Source organism: Rattus norvegicus, chromosome 17, assembly GCF_021556685.1.
Source record: "Rattus norvegicus strain SHRSP/BbbUtx chromosome 17, alternate assembly SHRSP_T2T, whole genome shotgun sequence".
Classification (NCBI taxonomy): Eukaryota; Metazoa; Chordata; class Mammalia; order Rodentia; family Muridae; genus Rattus; species Rattus norvegicus.
The window spans coordinates 41,700,538-41,723,327 of NC_141550.1; the positions used below are offsets into that span (position 1 = coordinate 41,700,538).

The 22,790-nt window shown below is 41.9% G+C and overlaps 4 protein-coding genes and 3 non-coding genes across 7 annotated transcripts; 3 read left to right on the plus strand and 4 right to left on the minus strand.

Moving 5' to 3' along the window:
• Positions 1 to 5,207: 5,207 nt before the first annotated feature.
• Positions 5,208 to 6,120, minus strand: H3c10 (H3 clustered histone 10). Its single transcript, NM_001013056.2, is given in 1 exon segment — positions 5,208 to 6,120. A coding segment is annotated over 1 exon segment (411 nt). The 5' UTR covers positions 6,104 to 6,120; the 3' UTR covers positions 5,208 to 5,692.
• Positions 6,121 to 7,552: 1,432 nt separating this feature from the next.
• Positions 7,553 to 8,041, minus strand: H2ac10 (H2A clustered histone 10). The gene is given in 1 exon segment (NM_001408987.1): positions 7,553 to 8,041. A coding segment is annotated over 1 exon segment (393 nt). The 5' UTR covers positions 8,005 to 8,041; the 3' UTR covers positions 7,553 to 7,611.
• A 213-nt stretch (positions 8,042 to 8,254) lies between these two features.
• Hist1h2bg (histone cluster 1, H2bg) lies at positions 8,255 to 9,223 on the plus strand. Its single transcript, NM_022647.3, is given in 1 exon segment — positions 8,255 to 9,223. A coding segment is annotated over 1 exon segment (381 nt). The 5' UTR covers positions 8,255 to 8,298; the 3' UTR covers positions 8,680 to 9,223.
• A 2,815-nt stretch (positions 9,224 to 12,038) lies between these two features.
• LOC148000149 (histone H4) lies at positions 12,039 to 12,486 on the minus strand. Its single transcript, XM_087591847.1, has one exon. It carries the CDS (start codon positions 12,455 to 12,457, stop codon positions 12,146 to 12,148), a length of 312 nt encoding a protein of 103 aa, XP_087447973.1. The 5' UTR covers positions 12,458 to 12,486; the 3' UTR covers positions 12,039 to 12,145.
• A 701-nt stretch (positions 12,487 to 13,187) lies between these two features.
• Positions 13,188 to 13,259, plus strand: Trnam-cau4 (transfer RNA methionine (anticodon CAU) 4). The gene has a single exon. It is a non-coding gene; the product is annotated as a tRNA-Met (tRNA).
• A 3,741-nt stretch (positions 13,260 to 17,000) lies between these two features.
• On the plus strand, positions 17,001 to 17,073 carry Trnar-ucg3 (transfer RNA arginine (anticodon UCG) 3). Its single transcript has one exon. It is a non-coding gene; the product is annotated as a tRNA-Arg (tRNA).
• Positions 17,074 to 22,130: 5,057 nt separating this feature from the next.
• On the minus strand, positions 22,131 to 22,212 carry Trnas-gcu8 (transfer RNA serine (anticodon GCU) 8). Its single transcript has one exon. It is a non-coding gene; the product is annotated as a tRNA-Ser (tRNA).
• Positions 22,213 to 22,790: the final 578 nt, after the last annotated feature.

Here is a 22,790-nt window from a genome sequence, read left to right on the forward strand (position 1 = left end):
TTTCAAAATTGAAGCTTTAATACTGATTTATTATTCAAAGGGGTATAGCTGACTTTATCTGCGTGATTATGTGTACAATTCTTAAAAGGTTAAGTTAATCACAGAAGAGACATTTCCCGTCACCGGTGTATTCTGTGTGGTCTACTTAAATATGTTTTGAACTAAGCACAAGGATCCTAAGAACCCTGTCATACCTGGGTCCGGGATTTGAGTCTCAAGACCAAACATCCAGTGGTTCAGTTACCCAGTACAAAGGAAGTCTATGATTTGCCAAATAGCCTTTAGTGAAGTGTCTAACTGAAACTCCAAATAGCCTGGGTATGGTGTTTTTGTTTAGGGATTAAGTGAGTACAACTTAGAACAGGAGAATCATGAACCAGATTTTAGGGCCACTTTTAAAAGCTGTGTAAGTGCATGCAACTTGCACTTATTTTTGTTTATATAAATATCTTTACTGAGGTTTAAGTGTACATGCCATGTGGCTTCATTTTGGGATGACCAGACAACATGTTTCATAAGATGTATATGATAATCAAGATTTATAAATTCCTAAGGTCCACTCATTTTCACTAATTTGTCTAGCTTGTTTGCCTTTTAAGTTTTAGCCATTTATATAATGAACTAAGAAATACAAAAAGACTACAATGGCCTACAGTGGCACACTATAAAAGAATTAGTAAAATTGTAATTCCCTCTGTGGACTGTATGTATGATTAAAGGTTTTATTTTGATACTGGAAGAGTGTCAATACTAAATTGTGATTTTTATTTATTTATTTATTTTTGGAATAAACCTAAAGTCTTGGTTTTATGAAATCTGCTACATCATTGTAAACTCTTAAGGATAAGATGGTACGACGTAACTTAGAATTGATCAAAGCCTTTAATGTGTTCAGAACTATACTTGCTAAGTACTAATGCAATTAATTACAGGAATAGCTTTATTTAGCCTCCTGTATTTGTTTTCAAAGTTAAGCCTAAAACAAGTAACTAAAAGCAAGCAAAGTTTGACTATTTAGATACACTTTATATAGGTACTCTTCAAAAACTTCAAAGATGTCTAGAATATAGCATTTAAGGGTTTTTAATAAAAAATGCCTTTCATGATAGACACATCAGTTCCTGGCAGTACCCCTAATCAACTCCAAAGATAATGGATACAGAAGAATTTCTATCTGTAGCTTGTTTTAAATGTGGCAAAGCTGACCAATGAGCAAAACCTAACCTGTACATCAACTGCTGACAGTACACTGTCCAAACTGTGGACTAACAGGGCACTGGGGAATTGATTGCTTCAATCTGCTAGGCAACAGGAAAACTCCGTTGGATCTTCTGGGTCAAAACTCTTGCTGCTCTTCACCTACCACAAAGGAACCTAGGGTTCCAGGTATCAGATAGGTCTCTGTTATTTTTAATAGACTCGGAAGCTGTTTGATCTGTACTTCTAGTTCACCCTTCTGGGGTCTCTGATGGGGCTGACACTAGCTATACTAGTGAAAACTTTGTCAGCAACCAATGATTCAGCTGCCTTCTCCATTCTCTCCATGTGTAACAATCAGGCCTCGGGCCTCACTCCCCTATAGCTGCTACTATCTCGGTCTAGATACAGTTTACCCTGTTACCAGACTGAGAAAAGAGATAAACTTACAAAACAGATTTCATTTAAAGGAACCCACTTCTCAGGGGCTACTTCCAGTAAACCTGTGGCTTGTGGTAAATAATTGCATAGGAAAAATGTGTAAAGTTTATGTAAGGTCTGAGGATATGAAAGCTTACTTTGGAAGAGTCTAAGAAATTGTTTTAGGGTCTAAGGAGGTGTTTTAAGGTATGTACATTCAAGCTATAACTTGTTAGTAAATGCAAGTTATAAAGGTTGAAACTTAAATGGTGATAAAGAAAGTGATTTAAGGTATATAAATATACTGAAAAATGCTTTAGATTTCTTTGCCTCACTAGGCTACTAAAAGACTTCAAAAATTCAGTTTTAACATTAGTCCGTGGAATTCTGATAAACTATTCTAGTCTAGCTATGGCAAAGCACTAGTCACAAGCTCAAAGTTTAAATTTCCCTTGGTTGTCTTTTAAGTATAGACTTAAAGGTACTTGCGCTAAAAATGTCTCTGATTTGTATACTCTTCTGGAGAGAGGGAAGAAGTTGCACTTTCACAGTCTGTATTCATCCTGAAATAAAGAGCAAGTGAGCTTTTCTTCCCTCTGCTCAAATAAAGGGTCTCTCCCTGAGCTCTCCTTAAATCTCCCACTGTGATGCAAAGAGGTGAGTTTACTTCCTTTTCTACAATGTGGGTTTCAGCACAGATTACAAACAATGATAATGCTAGCATGTCTAAGATTTATCTCTTTGTAAACCCTTTAAGATCTAGGGAATCAACTTGAATCCACCTTTCATGAGTCAAATGGACTCCAGATAAGTACCCCATCAGTCAACAGTTTAAGATCCCCCACCTTTTGCCTATTTCTGAGGGTGGGTTCCTTCCCCACTTCCCTGGTCTTGGGACTCCCCTCATCCAACTACCAGAACCCTGAGCCTAAAAGTTTCAAATGTACACCTAAGGACAAAAAAGGTTTTGCCCTGGATTTCTTAGCTTTATCTTCAACTCCATAGACACAGATATAGATATGTTTCAGTATCCTACCAAGCTCTGGTGTTGCCTCAAAATCTGCGTCCTGAACAGCTTTAAAGTGGCTATCCCTAGATGATTCAGTCTGTTTCAAATAGGCCTGTACATTCTTAGCTTCAGAGGTCCCACAGAGCCTGGACAGTGAGTGAAACAACCAGGTCTCCTAGCACATGGCCAGCATCCTGGTTTTCTTGAGTCCGCAAAGGTGTTGTTGCCCCCAGACAGCAGAAAGCAGTCTAAAGAATGCAATCCCATCTTCCTACTTCACCATCATCCCTCCCTAGTTCCTCACTTTTACAATAAACAAAAAGGGAAAAGAATGACCAGGCATTCCCACTGGCCTGCCCTTGGGGACCTAGGAGCACCTTAATTCATCACCTGCCACTGCCAGGTATGCCAGGTGTGCTAGGTATTGTGGATAAAAGGGCCACCAACCACCCCATCTCTCTGTCATCTTGTGTGTGACTCTTTGATCTCTATTCTCACCACTCCCACCCCCGCCCCCACCCCGTTCCCATCTGTCTGCCTCTAGCTCTCCCTCTTGTCCCCACGCTGAATCTGCCTTTTACTCTCTCCTCCCCCAATAAACCTCTTACACTAAAACTGTTACATGGTATTATTTCTCATGGGCACACCTTGGCAGGGCCTGAAAGATAGAGTTTTAAATTACCTCAAAGCTCAGCAACAGGATCTGACTCAGGAAGACAGATTGTTAAAAATGCAGGAGAACTGGTTCAGAGACACTGACCCTCCCGCTTACCACCGGACTGAGTAAACGAGTAATGGGTTTTGTTCTGCCCCTGTGTGTTTGTTCAAGTCCCCTTTGTGCCCTCCAGCCATTGTGTCCTGCAGAGAGTACTCCTGGAATCCGGCTGGCCAAACCTAACCAGATGTGTTTCAGATGCAGATGCCTCATCAACTCTGACAAACTTTTACCCTAAAGGACAATCAGGATCTGTTCTCAGGAGAATGCTTGACCTTTCCCCTCATTTAAACCCTAGAGTCTTAAGAACAATTCTGTGACTTTGAGAGTGTCCCCTTGTGACATTTTTGGTATTTCCTTTTGACATCCCCCCATCTCCTGGAGCTTGTGACTTCTTCCTTTAAACAGCCCTTATCCCAGCCACTCGGGGTCGACACCTCAGTCTCCTGCGTGGGATACGTGTTGGCCCAGAGATCTCCGTAATAGATCTCCGTAATAAACCTCGCCTTTGCGTATGACATCCAAAATGGTCTCTCTGTGTCTGGGGTCCGAGAGTTCCCGAGACTTGAGTAAAGGTCTCTCTTCGGGGATCTTTCAGGCCCACTAAAGATACCCCAGCCCCTCACTGTATTTTATCTTATCACTGTCAATGTCTTCAAAAGCCAAAAGCAATAAATGTTGAGGCAAGTCACCTGTGGTTTTTCAACAAAGCACATTTTATGTATACAAATACTTTTGGCATCTGCATCATCCAGGGTGTCACTATCAGTCATGGCTTGATAAGCTAACTGGAGATCAGGGAAGATATTAAGATTATGGATCTACAGCATGTCGTCATGCTACACATCTTTAATACCATCATTTGGGGACCAGAGCAAAATGAATCTCTGAGTTCCAGGCCAGCCTGGTCACACATCTTTAATCCCATCAAGCAGTGCTACACAGACAGACTGTAGATAGATAGATAGATAGATAGATAGATAGATAGATAGATACATACATACATACATACATACATACATACATACATACACACACGTAGATACATACATACATACACACACGTAGATACATACATAGGTACATAGATGCATAAATACACAGATATATAATATAAATCCTGAATCTATGATGTGGAAAATTTCTCACTGAATTTCCCACTAGTCCAGTTCCTAGTGAAATACAGAGCGACACTCAGTTATTCGTTCATTTATTAAGTCTATTAAGTATTAAAAAACAAAAACAAAAATGCTTTTGTAGGAAAGCAGCAGATCATCATTTGCTCTTTAGAAAGAGTGGATTCTGAAGGTTACTGAACACTTGTGGAAGGAATTGAGAAGGCTCTGTAGAGTGGAGAAAAGTGAAAGTGTAGAACGGAGACAAGTGAATGTTACCAGCTTTATCTCCACCGCTCTCCATGGAATCCTGTTCAGAGAACAGAGGCACTTTCACCCTCCAGACATGAAACTGTTTCCCATCATACACTGTCACTGGCACAGTTCCTTAAAGACCAGCATTCAAATTTCCATAACATACTAGATGATCATAATGACCTAGGACAAATCCAGTGCCCAAGTGGTTGTTGTCTTCTCAAAGTAACGATTATTAAATCAACTGAAACAAGTAATTAAAAAACTTAGATTCAGAATCTCAAAAATAAAAAAACCCAAGAGGGCAAGACATATACACCTTAATCCCAGTACACTGTGGGACAAAAGGCAGAACTCACAGATATAGACCATCCTGCTCTACAAAGCTAGTTGAAGGCCAGCCTAGTCGGTTTTAAAAGGGGAGAAGGGGGAGGGGGATTAAAATCCCTAAATTACCACTTGAGGTGTGGGAAACCACTTTTTTTGTTTATTTTTGTTTTTTGCAGTTACATTACTAGTCCTTTCCCTCGGAAATGGTTCACAATTACAAAGCATACACATCTACTAAAAAATCCTATTTCACCTTCCGTAAATGCTTAACTGTAACCATGCACCAAGGCTTTATATATCCGGGTCTTTAGGTGGATAACTTACTCTAAATAGATGTACAATTTCCATGTAAGAGGGATGTCAGAAAAAGGAATCCAGAGGGAAGCCCCAGCATTAAACAGAATCCTTGCACACCACATACACAAATGCAGCCTCTGATTTTACAGGGAATCTTGTAGCTCACATCCTAACACTATACTTATACAAATACTTGCATGCTTGTGATAAATCTGATAAGTACGTAGAAGTTGAAATTCCTTAGCTGACATATTAAAACCCACTAGTTACGAAAGAACGCTTCAGCTCTTTCTTTGGAAGATTAGTGGCTCTAAAAAGAGCCTTTTAAAGTGGTTGCGTGGATCACAGAACTCCTCAAGCCCTCTCGCCACGAATGCGGCGGGCCAGCTGGATGTCCTTGGGCATGATGGTCACACGCTTGGCGTGGATGGCGCATAGGTTGGTGTCCTCAAACAGACCCACAAGGTAGGCCTCACAGGCCTCCTGCAGCGCCATGACGGCCGAGCTCTGGAAGCGCAGGTCGGTCTTGAAGTCCTGAGCGATCTCGCGCACCAGGCGCTGGAAGGGCAGCTTGCGGATCAGCAGTTCGGTCGACTTCTGGTAGCGCCGGATCTCACGCAACGCTACGGTACCCGGACGGTAGCGATGGGGCTTCTTCACGCCACCGGTGGCCGGGGCACTTTTACGGGCAGCCTTGGTGGCCAGCTGCTTGCGAGGAGCCTTGCCGCCGGTGGACTTGCGAGCGGTCTGCTTAGTACGGGCCATGGTAGGAAGAAAAAGATGAAAAGCCGCGAAAGGGTTGCCCTTAAGTACGCTTGCATTTGCGCACGCGCGATACTCGTACCCCGCCTCCCCAGAGAAGCATCCTTATAGGCTGGTCTACTTTTGAAAAATCACGCGCAGTAGTACTATTGGCTGAGGAGTTCAGGTGGTGATTGGTTAATTCTTGTACACTGATAAAACAGATTGGTACATTTTAATGTTTTAATCTGGCACAGCTGAACGTTAAGTTTATGTCTACACCTGTATCTTGTATTGAGCCGCTTAAAAAACATGAGGCAAAGAAATCTTGACATTGAAATGTCATGACCCTAGATATCCCAGAAACCACTCTGAAAAGTATGTTCTTGGGCTGGAGAAATGGCTAAGTGGTTAAGAGCCCCGACTGCTCTTCCAGAGATCCTGAGTTCAATTCCTAACAACCACATGGTGGCTCACGACCATCTGTAAAGAGATCTGATGCCCTCTTCTGGTCTATATGAAAACAGCTACAGTGTACTTATATATAATAAATGAATAAATCTTTAAAAAAAAAAAAAAGGGTAGCATTGAATATCCTAGTAAGATCACCAGTGTAAGGGGAAGCCCTGGGTCCTGCTAAGACTGAACCCCCAGTGAACGCGATTGTTGGGGGGAGGGCGGCAATGGGGGGAGGATGGGGAGGGGAACACCCATAAAGAAGGGGAGGGGGAGGGATTAGGGGGATATTTGCCCGGAAACCGGGAAAGGGAATAACACTCGAAATGTAAATAAGAAATACTCAAGTGAATAATTTTTAAAAAAAAAGTATGTTCTCTATCCTCCTTGGGTTTTATTTTTCGCTTCTGGTGCCGGGAGAGAAAAGTGATAGGTTATTTCTCAGCTGAAGTGAGCCAGATTAGAACACGTGGAAGGCAGGTTTGTTGGGAAACTGCTGTTGGTTGATTTCCCCAAGGTCTGAGACCAGTCAAGAGTGGCAGGGAACCAGGAACAGTATGGGCTAGGTCTACTTTGATATGTAAAATATGCACTTGGGTACTTTGTCTAGGACTCAGAAACCAAGCAATATTCTTGCTCCACAGGGGACTGTTTGAAATGACAAAGCAAGCAGCCATATAACCGGAACTACACGTCCACTAGCCTCTGAACGCTGTTGCATTGTAAAGGCTTACCCAGCAATTCCTGTAAAACGCTATGTACTTTCTCCCAATCCCAGACGTTAAGTCTGCTGCTACTGAGAAATAATACTAGGTAAAGTACTGCAAGAGCTGACTATAAAAATAAAAACCTGCCGTGTTTCTACGATACCCAATAATTTCTCTGCGGGAACCACAAACCAGTTAAAGATTTAGCCCAGCCAGCAAATAGAATTAGTTTGATGCTTTTAAGATTGATATGGGCTTGCAACAAAGTAGGTAAAACCAGGGTTTGGTTACCAACTCTTACATGAACAAGTGATGGCTCTGAAAAGAGCCTTTGGTCTTTCAAAAGATAAAAACGCTTCGCTCACTGGTTTACTTTCCCTTAGGCTTGTGGTGGCTCTCGGTCTTCTTGGGCAGCAGCACAGCCTGGATGTTGGGCAGAACGCCGCCCTGCGCGATGGTCACGCGGCCCAGCAGCTTGTTGAGCTCCTCATCGTTGCGGATGGCCAGCTGCAGGTGGCGCGGGATGATGCGCGTCTTCTTGTTGTCCCTCGCCGCATTGCCCGCCAGCTCCAGGATTTCGGCCGTCAGGTACTCCAGTACGGCCGCCAGGTACACCGGGGCGCCGGCGCCCACGCGCTCCGAGTAGTTTCCCTTGCGCAACAGACGGTGCACGCGGCCCACGGGGAACTGCAGGCCGGCCCGGGAGGAGCGGGTCTTGGCCTTGGCGCGAGCCTTGCCTCCCTGCTTGCCGCGACCAGACATTTCACCTCTTTAAAAGAAATATTAGGTGTAAAGTGAAGCAGCCACAGCACTAAACTTATACTCAACTCCTGGCGCGAAAAACGGAGTGATTTTATTGGCTACTCATACAGCTTTTTTAACCTAAGCCAATAGTATCGTGGATTTGAAAGATACATATTTTGATTGGACAGTTCGTGCATGACGTCTCAGAATCTCCGAACAAGAACAGCTACAGCTTTGTTTAAATAGCAGGAAGAACCCGAGAACTCCCAACAACTCTTTCTGTTCTTTCTTGGTGTTCACACTCTGTTGACGATGCCTGAGCCCGCCAAGTCCGCTCCCGCCCCGAAGAAGGGCTCCAAGAAGGCTGTGACCAAGGCCCAGAAGAAGGACGGCAAGAAGCGCAAGCGCAGCCGCAAGGAGAGCTACTCGGTGTACGTGTACAAGGTGCTGAAGCAAGTGCACCCGGATACCGGAATCTCTTCCAAGGCCATGGGCATCATGAACTCGTTCGTGAACGACATCTTCGAGCGCATCGCGGGAGAGGCGTCGCGCCTGGCGCATTACAACAAGCGCTCGACCATCACGTCCCGGGAGATCCAGACGGCCGTGCGCCTGCTGCTGCCCGGGGAGCTGGCCAAGCACGCGGTGTCCGAGGGCACCAAGGCAGTCACCAAGTACACCAGCTCCAAGTGAGCCCACAGAGCTCACAACAGATCCAAAGGCTCTTTTCAGAGCCACTAAGATTTCAAAATTAGAGCTTTACTACTGCCTTAGTAACTACTGGCAAATAAGCCCTCACAAGGTGTAGTACTATTTTAAGATTCATTTACTAGCGTATGGAATACACAATATCCCATCACCAGTGTTTCTGCGTGGGCTATTTAATGGTTTGAATTCCACCTTTAAGTGGAATGTGCTTAATAAAACAAACTCCAAACAAAAGGCTATTCTCAAAGCCTCCTAGATATGTCAATAGGTCTGGTAACCTTGATTATGAAACTGAGGTGAAACAAAGAATACAGTGTTTGATTGGAACATAATGATATTTGGTGGCTCGCTTTTTGGATACAATGTATCCTGCTTAGTCAACTTTAAGTTTTAACCTCTATCAGGTTCCCTCCACTTCTAGCACTTAATGAAATATGACTACAAAATAAAGACTTGAAAGCAGGATATGTATCCCATATCAGAATTATCAAGTTGTCAGAGGCTTGAAGCACAATAAATTTCTCTTGCTGTCACTGTCAGGCCTCAACTATTTCTTGATTTCGGGAATTTTATGCAGTATATCTTCTATTTAGGATTAGGAAATGCTCCCAGATGGAATAATTTAGAACTTGTGTGTTCAGTATAATGGTTAACAGTTGAGGAAGGCAGTCTGAGTCTCAGGGAAGTCTCTATAATCTATGACTTTAATGAGGCTCTGGACTGGCAGTTTGGCTAATCCTCTGTGTCAGAGTTCTTCAACCGGTCCTGTGAACACAGTTCAACTTCCTCTCATGTTTAGAGACATTCTAGATCCTCTACCTCTGTGTTTCCCCTCAGCCTCCACCTGAAGCCATGTAAGGCCTTTACAGGACTCCGCTGACTTAACTAGATCTAACAAATTAATTAGGAAAAGACTAAATAAAAGGAAAAACTTGCTCCTGTGTAAGACACTAGCATTCAGGTAGCATTCAGCCTAGCATTTGGGTAAATGTATTTAAAAATGTACAGAGTACTGTTGGCTTTGATTTTAATACTTTTTCTTTAAAAAGTTATTTTTAAATATGTGCATGTCTTTCTGTATGTATGGATCTCCTGGAACTGGAGTTACATGAAGTTGTGAACCACCCAACTAGGCAGTGAGCACTGAACTCTGGTGCTCTACAAAAGCAGTACTCTCTTAACTACCACCAAGGCACCTCTAGCTCCAATTTTCAATATTTTTAATATTTCTCATAGCCCCATTTGTGGTCAAATAAAAATTAAAATTGTTTAAGGGTAGATCTTAAACCTACAAAACCATACACAGAACCTAACTACTTTCCACAGCCCAGACCACTCATCCAAACCAACGTCATCTGCAAACTGAATTGTTGTAGCAAACTCATTACTAGTTTTCCTTGACACTAGTTTCCATCAAACATCTATACTCATTGTTTTTAAATTTAACTCTTGCCTATTCACAGCTCAAACCCCTGCAATAGTTCTCACCTCACCCACCTCAATGAGAGCAAACTCCAACAAAATGAACAAAGAACCCCTCATTCATTCATTAAGAGCACTGTCTGCTTTTCCAGAGCACCCGGGAACCATTCCTAGCACACACACATGGTGGTAGCATACTACTGCCTTAAAGCCCAGTTTCAGGGGATCCAGCACCATCTTTCTAGCTCTCTTGGGCACATGGTGCACAAACACCCATACATATACATTTAACGTATACATACCTATAAATTCCAGAACACAGAACAATACCTGACTGTACGCGAAGGGTCTGAAGGTACCTGGAAGAGAATGGGGGACAAGGGACGCGAAAAAGGATGCCAAGAGTCTGATCAAGGCGACAATTTTATTTTTCCCCAAAGCTGAATTTAAACCATTACATGGGTAACAGAGGGAGGGGGGAAATAAGAAACATTTATGCAGGCCAAGGACACAGTATTTGTGTGGTCAGGGAATCGGCTGATGTTGACAGGATGTCAGAAAAGTCACAAGTTTGTCATATCTATTAGTCAGCAGGATGTTGGTTTTAGCTTTATCATATCATTCATCCTGACCACCAGATTTGTATTAGTCTTCTGCAGCTGGGTGGGGATTTTCCATGAACCCAGTCATACTTAATTTTAACATCAACAATGGAGGGCTTCAAGGGAATCGCTCCCAACACCTGACATGTGTCCTGTTCAGTTTTTTTTTTTTTTCAAGCCTCAAATTTTTTTCTCCCTCAAACAAGTTCTTGACCTCCAATAATGTATGATTCCCAGCACTCAGGAGGCAAAGGCAGAGGGGATCTGAGTTTGAGTCCAGCCTGGTCAACAGAGTGAGTTCAAGGGCAGCCAGAGCTTCACAAAGAAATCCTGTCTCAAAAAATAAAGAAGAAAAAAAAAAAAAAAAGAAAAAGAAAAAGCCCAGCCAGAAGGCTGAACAAAGAGTAGAAGTGATTGCTGCAAAGCCAGTTAAGCTGAGTTGGATCCCTGGGTGGAAGGAGACCCAAATCCTTTAAGTCATCCACTCGCACACTAACACACACACACACACACACACGCACGCACACACACAGAGAGAGAGAGAGGAAATGAATGCTAAATAAATATCACAGTAACACCCTGAATTCTCTTTTGATTTCATAGAATAACCATACAATTGGATTGCTGCCTATGAAGAAAAGTATGTTTTCTGTTGAGTTTTTCTTTTGCCTCTTTTGCCTTTTTTAAGGTATCAGGACATTTAGCCCCAAACTTTGCGGTGTACAGTACTTTCAAATCTTACCACTCCTAGCTGAAACCAAATTCCTGAAGATACAAACCTAAGACCACATTGAAAATGTCAAAACTGCCTATACTGTCTTAGATTTTAATTAGACATCCAACGTGGATGCCCTTCTACATGTGAACGAAGTTGAAAGGTTCCCATAAAATTATATACTAAAACTACCAATGTTTTTATACTTTACATAATGCCCAACTTTAATAAGCATTCCTTCTTTAATAAGCAGACACCTGTCCTCCACCATGAGTACCAGAGAATCCCACACCGATTGGGTCTCCAGGACACGCAAGGCGACATTCTTTGAAGCCGGATATCCCCACTCTGCGCAGACGCGCCAAAGTACTGAAGGAACCAGCCACCGTCGGTGCTGTGCACTCACTACCGACCCATGCCTTTATCCCAGCTGTGCATCCGCTAGCTCTCGCGCTTTGTCCTTGCAACCCGCACCGCTTAAAGCCTGGAAGAGTATCTTTAAAGGAGGCTTTATCCTTCCAACTCCTTCTCGAATTTAAATAGAATTATCAACGTACATCATAAATATTCTAGTTGAGACGTCCTGAATAACACCGCTAATCATAAAACTTCAAAAGTTAAACGAATCATGCTCGCCCTTTTAATAGGAAAAGGTGGGCGGCCCTGAAAAGGGCCTTTGGTTTTGTGAGATCAGACGACAGACGAGAGTCCCTTAACCGCCAAAGCCGTAGAGGGTGCGGCCCTGCCGTTTGAGCGCGTAGACCACATCCATGGCAGTGACGGTCTTGCGCTTGGCGTGCTCCGTGTAGGTGACCGCGTCGCGGATCACGTTCTCCAGGAACACCTTCAGCACACCGCGGGTCTCCTCGTAGATGAGACCGGAGATGCGCTTCACTCCTCCGCGCCGGGCCAGGCGGCGGATGGCGGGCTTAGTGATGCCCTGGATGTTGTCGCGCAGAACTTTGCGATGACGCTTAGCGCCGCCTTTGCCCAGGCCCTTACCGCCTTTACCACGTCCAGACATCTCTACAAAGCTGGAGAGCAGACCTCAACAGAATGGAAGGTACAGGCACATTCCTTATATGCAGGGTGTTCGGACCTAATTGAAGACTGAACCCTCTCGCCCCGCCCCTAGCACGGTTCATGCCTAATGACGTCACCAACGTTCGTTGTTCTCGCTCCTTTACCTGGGTCCTTTGTCCTCAAACAGGACTTTCCGGCCATTTTATCTAGTTCAGACTAAAGAATTTCTTTAACAATGCACATTTGTCACTTGGGACATATTTAGAGAGACAGCAGCTCTTTAGTGAGCCAAGCTATCACAAATGTTGATGTAGGGTGCATGTGAGATCTGCTTCCCTTGCTTTTATTTCCTGCTGTAAAGAACTAAACACTGGAGAAAACAGCACCATTTTCTTCCACTATTTCGACTTCAGGACAAGCCTGATTGCAAAGTCTTGCTTCCGCAAGGTAAATGTGTGGGTGGTCACTAAGACTTATCACTTAAGCACAGTGCTGGGGACTGTCTGTGCTGTTTTCTCCTTCGACGAATTATTTACTAGTATGTTAATGTTTGCTACTCTGGTCCAAATTTGGCTTTTTCCTTGATTCAATAACATTATTCTCAATAAATAGCACCCTTTGGGTAGACAAAGTTAGAAGGTGCCTTCTTGCAGGCCTTTGTCTGAAGTAGTTATAGAACAGCAACTGCAAATACAGTTAAGGGTAATATCAAGAGGTCCTCTCTACTAGCTAGCAGAGTGGCGCAGCGGAAGCGTGCTGGGCCCATAACCCAGAGGTCGATGGATCGAAACCATCCTCTGCTATGTGATGGTCTATGTTTTTTTCCCTTTCCAAGTTAAGTTCGTTTTGTAGTTAGATCTCGGCAAAACGGAACTGAAACTTTCATGGACGCTCAAGTAGTAACTAATGTGTTCTCTTGATAATAAGTCATATTTACTTTGGCTAATCTTTGCTCTATAAAGCCTTAAATTCCTAAACGAAGACGAATACAAAGGTAAGAGCGGAGGAAAAATTCAGTTTCTTCCATACATAATTCATAAAGCCTTATTTTTTCAAAAGTCTGGTGATAAATTAGAAGTACAGTGAAAAGTCCCTGTAGATATTCTTTGCAATTACCAGAGTCTTAATCTTGACAGCAGTAGGTAGTGTTTTGAGAAAAGTGTGCCACTGAGGGAAAATGTGGGGTCTACAGTTGAAGTCTATCAGAAAACTACTTCTCCTACTGACATTAGTCCTGCAATTCTCTACTTTCCCGTATATAAATCTTTTTGCTAAGCTATTGCTATTCTCTACATTTATTTTTCAAGTTTCGTACTCACTGTCTTTTTTTATTTCTCTCACAGGAAGGATTCCTGTTCAAATTGTTCAAATACTGTCCTAGAAGTTAAAACTCAGAAAAAACACATTAAGTAGCCTAGAATCTATACAGGGACTTTGGTGACCTTTGTTTTGAGTGACCTTGATGTGCTCCTCTTCCTCTACCAACAAGGTTTACTGTGTCTTTTTGAAATAGTTCTTCCGAACCTCAAAGGCCTCTCTCTCCTGTTAGGCTAGAAAGATGGAAGACTTTACTTCTTCTCAGGGAGGACTGAAGGTCAAGATCAGCCCTTAAAAATGATTGACAGAACCACCTAGTAGCCTTTTTTTTTTTTTTTTTTTTTTTGCTTCAGACAAAAAATAAAATTTAAGAACTTACTTTGTGAGCTGTGCGAATAAAACCAATTGTTGATCTCAGCCCCATAACCATCCCCTCGTTCAGTGACTTGGGGAAGTCCTCCCATAACTCTGCATGCATGTGCAGTTAGGATTGCAGGAAAGATTACAATATAGGGAAAGACGGTCACAAAGATGAAGACTGGAGAAGTCTCTCTTGTCCTCTCCTCTTTGGTGACAGACATTCTTCTCTCCAGCTGAGAGCCACTGGAGTGTGTATCTGCTATGCTAGTCTAGTAAAGTCCATCGAACAGGAGTCAGAATAGCTCCAAGGACCTGGTTGCCCGGTGACCACATGCTTATTGGTTACAAATTAAATGCTACATTAAATATGCTACCAGCATGGATCATACTGACTTCCTGCCTCAGGAATGTAGAATAAAATTACCACCCAGGAGCTATGTGAACATTCCCAGGTTGTACTTTTTAGAGTATGGCCAAGGGTCATCACCATGGCACTTATCCACAGAACTGAAAATTAAATCAAGCCATTCTGCTCCCATAGCTTTGTCCTGGTGTTAGGGAGTTTGTAACTACTGGGAAAAGGCCACAGATTCAATCTGATTATAATTACAAAATTTATTGATTAGCTGCTAACAGGACAAACAATCTCTGAGCTAAATTTGAGGTTGCCAGGAGGGAAGGCTACAGGAAAAGAGTTCCAAAGGGGAAACTTCCAAGACCTTTAATATCTATACAAGCAAGCAAAAACTGTTCTATTCTGCCAAGTTGAGTGGTTAAGCCAACTCAAGGCCATCTGTGGGCATCTGTGTAAGCAAGTTCCAGAAGCAAAAAAGAAGTTAGTCATATAATAACATAGTCACACAGGGGTCTACATTTTTGAATGGGGTTCATTGAATCAGGGTTATTGAGACTTGTGGACCGGAGTCAGAGACAAGCAGCTAGATGGATGGCTAGCATAAAATAGTTTCTTTCACCATCACACTGGCATCTATACACCAGGTAAGTGATTGCTAGACAGCCAAGAAGAGCATTCTATGGAAAAGAAAACAACAGAGGTGCACATGAGAGCTTAACACTTCTAACTACAAAAATTCAGTATGGGATAATAGGAAGGTGAGGGAGGCGGTTCTGAAAATAGAAGACTGCACTCAGATCATCTCTTCAACCACTGGAAATGGCATGAAACACTAGAACACAAGACACCTAATATAGGCTATATGGAATTGTTCTGATGTGTTCATTTGGGGCTGTCTATATTAAACTATGCAAGAGTGATCATCTTAAATTGGGCATTTCTACATTAATATTTCATACACAGACTTAGGCAAACAGACCTTAAATACACACATTTCAGCCTCCCAAGTGTTCCTCCATCCCATACAACAAAAACAATGGGGATAGCTGTTTGCTGGGTTGCAGTTTTTTAATTAAAATGTAATAATATCATTTCCCCATCCCTCCTCACCCTCCAACTCCTCCCATGCATACCTCAATCCCTATGAAATTCATGAGCTCTATCATCATCATCATTATTACAAATATAAGTATATACACAAATACAACCTGCTGAGTCTATTTAATTACACTTTTTTTTTTTTGCAACAGCAGAAATAAAAGTCTTGAAGACTAATAAGACTTCCATCAACAATTCTCACCAGCTGTGCCACCATTTTCCTTGATGGTTAAGCTGCAAGTGACATCTGAGCATCTACGCAGCTTTTCAAGAAATCGCTGACTCTGGGAAGAAAGAACATTCTGTTGTGGGGTGTTCACCAGAAAAGACTTCTCAGACATGGGTTTTAGCCAAATAGAAAGTCCTTCTTAGCCAGCCAGTGACTACACTGTGTGTTCCAGATCACTGGTGAGGCCCTGAGCCTTTCTCTGGGTTAGCTTTTAAGCACAAAAATCATGTGAGATACTTCAATTGACAAGAACAGTTAGCTAGAAGCAGAACTACAGAAGCCAGAAAACAAGGGTGATACATTTAGGGACTCCCAAAACTATGGACTTTGATGGATTGAGGTTTTGTTTTAGTTTTGACAGGTAGTGCCACCTATTACAGCCGGAATGGCATTTCAATCATGAAGTCAGTTGTGCTAAGGTCTCAGGGCCTGTTACATACCAAAATCACCTTCCACAGTACCAAAGGATGTGTCCGTGTGAACAAAGCTCACCTGACAGGCGATTGTGGGATTCCAGAACAAAAGTGTGTAAAGAATTCATGTTTCTATTTCATTCTTCCTATTTTCCAGATGTTATTCTTCTGACAGGAAAGAAAGGCTGTGTAAAAGGCTCCCTTTCTGAACTCCAGTAATTGCTTTTAGTAATCATGAAACCATCGTGAATTCTATGAATGTTTCTTCTCTAAAATTGTTATAATACCTTTTTTATTCATAAGTGTAAAACGTGGTAATAGTCAAAATGGTTTGTATTCCTAACTTTAGGTCTTTTCACTTATTAATGAAAGCTAATTTACAAATAGCAATTGATGATCTTGGACCTGTCAAGAAACTAGAGGATCTCAAAAAAAAAAAAAAAAGTACTGTTTTCTCTTTGAAATGAACAGTATGTATCTTGAAAAGTGCTGTGGCACCAAGTTATAAGAATCAACGAAAGTAGAACGTGGGAGGGGGGCTTTGTTACACCAGAGGGTCTGCAAGTAATGAATTTGTGAATGACGAGCATTAATAGGGAAGCAGTTTACAATACCGAAATAACTCAGTCCCAATTTTTTCTAAATCTGACCCTATGGTCCCGAATAATCCATAGACTCTCCTGGTGTGGACTGCATTGCCTTCTATAATGTGGAGCGCCCAGCAGACAGTTCCTTTCGCTTCCTAAATGTTGTGGCCAGGAACTGTTCCTGTGACCACGTGGCCTAATGGATAAGGCGTCTGACTTCGGATCAGAAGATTGAGGGTTCGAATCCCTTCGTGGTTAGCAACACTTTTTTCTTCCTTCCCTCTGATTTCTGTAAGTTAAATTGTGACGTACGGTCAAAAAATAAAAGAAAACTTCATTTCCCGGGTTTTCCGAAATTCTTATTTGTTTCAATCAAAAGGAAAGAGGAGACCATTTTCGAACACCGTAAAGCAGTGGTTCTCAATGCTGAGATCTTTTAATATAGTCAATTCTTTATATTGGGGTGATCCCCAATCATAAAATTATTTCGTTACTACTTCATAACTGTAATTTTCTTACTGTTATAAACCTTAATGTAAATATCCTGATCAATGCAAGATATTTGATATGCAACTCCCACTCCGGGGGGCGGGGGGCGCGGTCCCCAGGTTGAGAAATACTGCGAAGAACTGAGCTGGAGGAAGACAAGAATCAACTGAAGTGAGGCCTTCGGGTATCTTGGACTGATTCTCCCAGGGTCAAGAAGCACATACCATACACATGCCTGCCGCATCATGCCTAGGAGAAATGGGATTCTGGTCCAAGAAAATAAAAACGTGCCTGAATCAAAGTATTCCCCTTTTTCTCCTCTTTCTATTGCACAGAAGAAAAGGCATGTTCCATCCATGAAATACCACAGAGGAAAACTGAAAAAGAAGAAAAATCTCGGACACCCTGAGTGGTCATCAGATGCTAGAGATTTGTCCCAAAATCAGAAATTATATTATTTTTAATATATTATATTTATAATATTTACACCCTTTGATAAATATGTGAGACATGTTGTTTTAAAGCGGGGGTTCAGAAACACGCATGCTCTGAAGCTCTTTAGAGATGCATGGAAAGTGAATGGAGATGGGGAAGATAGAAAGGAAAGCAGTAAAAAGTGGGAGGGAAGGAAACAAGGGGAGGGGAAGAGGAGAGTGGGAAAGGGACGAAGGGACCGCAAACAAGCCATCGTCGGTTGATAGTACCAGTGTAAAATAATAGCGCTAACAAATGACTAAATGTCCTAAACACAGACCCAACCCATCCCACCCCGACTCCATGTGATGACTACTTCTTTCCTACCTATAGGTATAGTCTTAAATTATTGTTTCAACTAGATAAAAAGACTAGTTCAAGAATAGTTGCTGAATCAACTGATTCACCACGACATTTTGCCTCCTTCGTTGCAATAAACGAATAAATTCCATTTTGCCTAACTGAGGGTATGTTTCTGTTGGTCGTTGTTTTATAGAGGAAAATAATTAAATCAAGTGAAATGTTCAGTGAAAGGTCAGACAGCGAAAGGGGTCACAGGTCCCGGGTTCCATCTCCCAAACCGTAGGATCCTTCAACCACATGCCTTGCCGTTTACCCAAGAAAGTTGGAAAGTGCTGCTCACAGAAACTTGCTTATGAATATCTACGAAATTCATCTATAGCTTCCGTAATGCAAATGCCGCTCCAGGCTTTTGTGGACCCTGAGCATCTTTCTCACAGTTCCCATAGCCTAGCAGTGCTTCAGTCCAGCCACATGACGGCACCAAAGAGCCACCAAATCCTTATCCACAACCAACAATTTTGTCCAGCGTTTTCCTTGGCAGTTCTGGGGACAAACCCCAGATTCAGGGCCTTGCTCATGCTAAGCAAGCTGCTCTTGAATTTGAAACAAATGAGTCAGCTATCTTCCACGTAACACTTTCCTTTGATCCACCACTAAACCAGATCAAGAGCAGGTGGGTTAAACATTTGAATATACTTGGCAAGACACAACTGTAGCAATCTTTTCCAATTAACTTCTATTTTTAAACACTGCTGTACTTTCATTTACTTGGGAGAAACAGAGAACTAGAAGACAACATTCTATGTGTTTAAAGATAAGTGGGGAAAATATAAATATTTACTTACTAGCTTTATCAGCGTCTTTATTGTGGTTTTTTTTTTTCTTTTTCTTTTTTTTTTTTTCCATTTTTTCTTTTTTTTCGGAGCTGGGAACCGAACCCAGGGCCTTGTGCTTGCTAGGCAAGCGCTCTACCACTGAGCTAAATCCCCAACCCCTGTGGTTTTTTTTTTATACATACTTTCATGACCCACACTTTTACCTTTCTGTCTTATAAATGTTAATGGTCTTTTGTTTAGCATAGTGTACATGACCAACCTCTGATTTACGTTGCTAATAGTTACAGTTATAAGCAGTTGCTGCATTACACATTCCTACAGCCAGTAAATATAAACACATTACAATGACCTGCAGATCTTAAGGACTGCCCTAATTGGATCCATTGTGGGGAGAAGAAACAATAGACAGGCATACAGAAAAGATGGGGTGGCATAGGCGTGCACTCTGATGAGATGCACGAAGAACAGCCAGGAAATGAATGAATTTGTTGGATATAGCTGGGGGGAGGGGGGAAGGCAGGCAGGTTTATCTTGTTTTGTTAAAACGTTTCTATAGGGGAGCAGTGTTAGGCTGCAAAGATCTGGAGGAAACTGTGATTAATAGTTTCTGTATGCAATTAGTCTTGACTAGGAAGGCCTTTCCAGTCCTCAGAGCTCAATCAAGGAAGGCTTTGCTATTCCCATGGATCTGAGGCATTGAAGTCTTTGACATAGCTGTATTCTTGTCAGCGACACACATTTGCTAGGTCTTCATCTAATCCCATACCACTCCATAGAAAACTTACAGACACAGGTCCCTGAGTACTCTTTCCTTTACGTGGCTCATTGTCACCTTGGATAAAATATTTTTAACCTGTTGTCACTTGCTTCTTCCCCGTTAGTCGAAAGAGACCTTCTGAATAATATAAACTGAAATAACCAGAGTGATTTCTATATCCAAAAGGATATATAATGCCAGTGCTGGCTTGGAACCCAAGGTGATTGATTCTCCTGCCTCAGCCTCCCAAATGCTGGGATTATGAGTGTTAGCCAACAGACCAGGCTTTAGGTTTCTGATGTAAATTGTCCATGATCTTTTGAGATCACATATGTAATTTACATTCCTTCCAAGAGTGAAATTCATTTAGGGGCAGGTAATGCCAAACTATTTATTATACTCGTTTCTATTTTTTAGAAATAATTTAAGATCTGGACATTTTTTTTCTCCATGGTAAAGCATTTACCCATCACTAAATGAAGCCCTGAGCTTGATCCCCAGCAATAACAAAGAAAGAAACAAAGAGACAATTATTCAGACACGGCTAGTTGTGTATATTGCATGGTAAGTGCTAACACCACCAGAGCTCAGTGGTGTCCACTAGTAACAAGAAGTGATGTGTTCCTGCTCCATCTCAGTGCTTGAACTAAATCTATTATAAAGCATCAGATATTCGATCTGCAATTTAAAGACTAATGGGTGCTGTGGTTACCAAAGTTATATCCAGTCCTTTCACTGAGAAGAATCCAGGTACAAACACATAGAGTTGTAACAAGCAAGGTTTATTGTAACTGAAAAAAAAAAAAAAATACTCCCAAAGACACAAATGGAGCATCTCAAAAGGGTAGGGGTGACCCACAGAGCCTGAGGTCTTAAGGTTTTACCTACCTTTTCCACATACTCTCTAAGTCACCCCACTTCTTGAGCAGGTTGAAAATGGACTTCTTGAACAGGTTGAAAATGTCTTCCATGTGTTTGATAAGAGAGAGAGAAAGAGAGAGAGAGTGATCCCTCCCTCCCTCCTTCCCTCTCCCTCTTTCCCTCTTTATGTAGACTGGGCTGGCCTGGAATTCCCTAGATAGCCAAGGATGCTCTTGAACTTCTAATTCACCTTCTTCCACCCACCAAGTGCTGGGATTACAGGTAGATACTGTGCCTGGCTTTTCTCAAGATGGAAGGCTCAGAAAGGGAAAACTGCCCCTACTTCCACCTCCCTATTTTCTAACACGCTCAGACAATTAAAAGCTTCACTCAGGTGTTACTATAAGAGTGACAGTGCCCTAGATATATTACATATAGAAAAAATTCTAATTCCTTAAATCCCTCCATTAACACACACACACACACACACACACACACACACACACACACACACGCAATGTCTATAAGCATTTATTTTATAAATATGTTACATGTTTGATGTGTGTAAAACTTAAAAGGTAAAGAGAAAAAGCCATTGTAACGTATTCTCAACATAAAGAGCAGGAACAGGTCAGGATGGGCCTGTTCAGGTGTTCCTGACTTCAGGTATCTCGGAGACAGAGCACAGCATCCACTTTATGGAGTCTCTCGACTGCTCCCAAACTGAATAGCCACCTCCTACGCGTTCATTTACAAGATCAAATGAAATAAAGCTGTCTTCAAACCATATATCCTGTGCATAAACCTCAAAAACATATTGCTACTCAATCTCCAGTTCCCGTGTGAGGCTTTGAAATCCCCTGGGAACCTGGAAACTTGAACCTTGTTGGAAAGACTTCAGCACTTTAAGTGATAGATCTAAAACAACTCTACTTCAATTTCCTTATCTATAAAAGAGACAAGTGACAAAGAGATGAAAGATTTTTCAGAGACCATCTTTGTTAGTAATCCCTCCCCACCAATTTTGTGTTTCTATTATGGGTGCACAATATTTTTCTGGAAAAGCAGGTAAGTGATGTTTTTCTGGGTTTCTGGTGTGTTAAAATTAAGGTGTACGTGTAAGAATACAGAAGACAGAAATAGAAACTGGAATACCTGAGACGATCTCCTTAAAATACAGCGACACTCTCTGACGGAGGAAATTCAAGGCAAGTTTTTTTTTTTGCCAAAGAGCAGAAGGAACATCATGCCCCGGAACAGAAGGGGAAAGAAACCACGCCTAAAAGGCAAAGTCAGGAAACAGTGAAAGGCAGAGTCGGGTGGAAGAATGGTGGGAGACTATAAGGTGAGACAACTTCATACCTATAAACCGGCCTGAAATCGCGAAAATAAGAAATTGAGTAAATCAAGGGGTACATAAAGACATATGGAGAACTAATTTGGTCCTGAAAAGAAACAGTGAGGAAATCTACCAGATAAAGCTCCAAGGAAGTGACAACGCGGATAAGTGTTTTGGAAGAGAAACTTGGCAAAGTAAAATGTTGTGTTCAACACCCGGTGCTAAAACCTCAAGCCCACAAGTGAGCACAACTCGTCGACGAGGATGGGATTCGAACCCACGCGTGCAGAGCACAATGGATTAGCAGTCCATCGCCTTAACCACTCGGCCACCTCGTCACATCAACACAGTGTTTGATATAGGTTTTATGTTGTGGAGCAATTAGAATTTATAAGGATTGGTTTTTTTGGGCTTTTTTTGTTTTTTGGGTTTTGTTTTTTTTTTTTTTTTTTTTTTTGGAAGAAAATTCCATTAGTTTAATTTGGCTTTTTAATTAATGAAACCAAAGCCTTTACTGTCTATAAGTGGCCCCCTTAGTTTGATCAGAGAACGATAAATAAACTGCTGAGAAGTGGATCTGAATATAGCCACAGAAGCAGAAATGAATAAGAAAGACCATTTATGATGACTCTGGTTTTAAAACTCAGATTGGATTTTGTCATTTAGGCCATACATATTAATTCTTTCAGCATTGGCATTATGACGTATCTCTCTTTGCTCCCAAGTATACTTCCAATAGAACTAAATGCCTACTGGGTGACATAATCCTAGACTCCAAGAAGCAGAGGTGGGATATGTTAAATTATCATTGGTTCTTAACAAGCTGTGGACTTTGAGACACAGAATTAACGGGATATCGGAAAGGACTTGGTTTTGTCTAGTTTACAGAGGAAAAAAGAGACAAAACTCATCATTT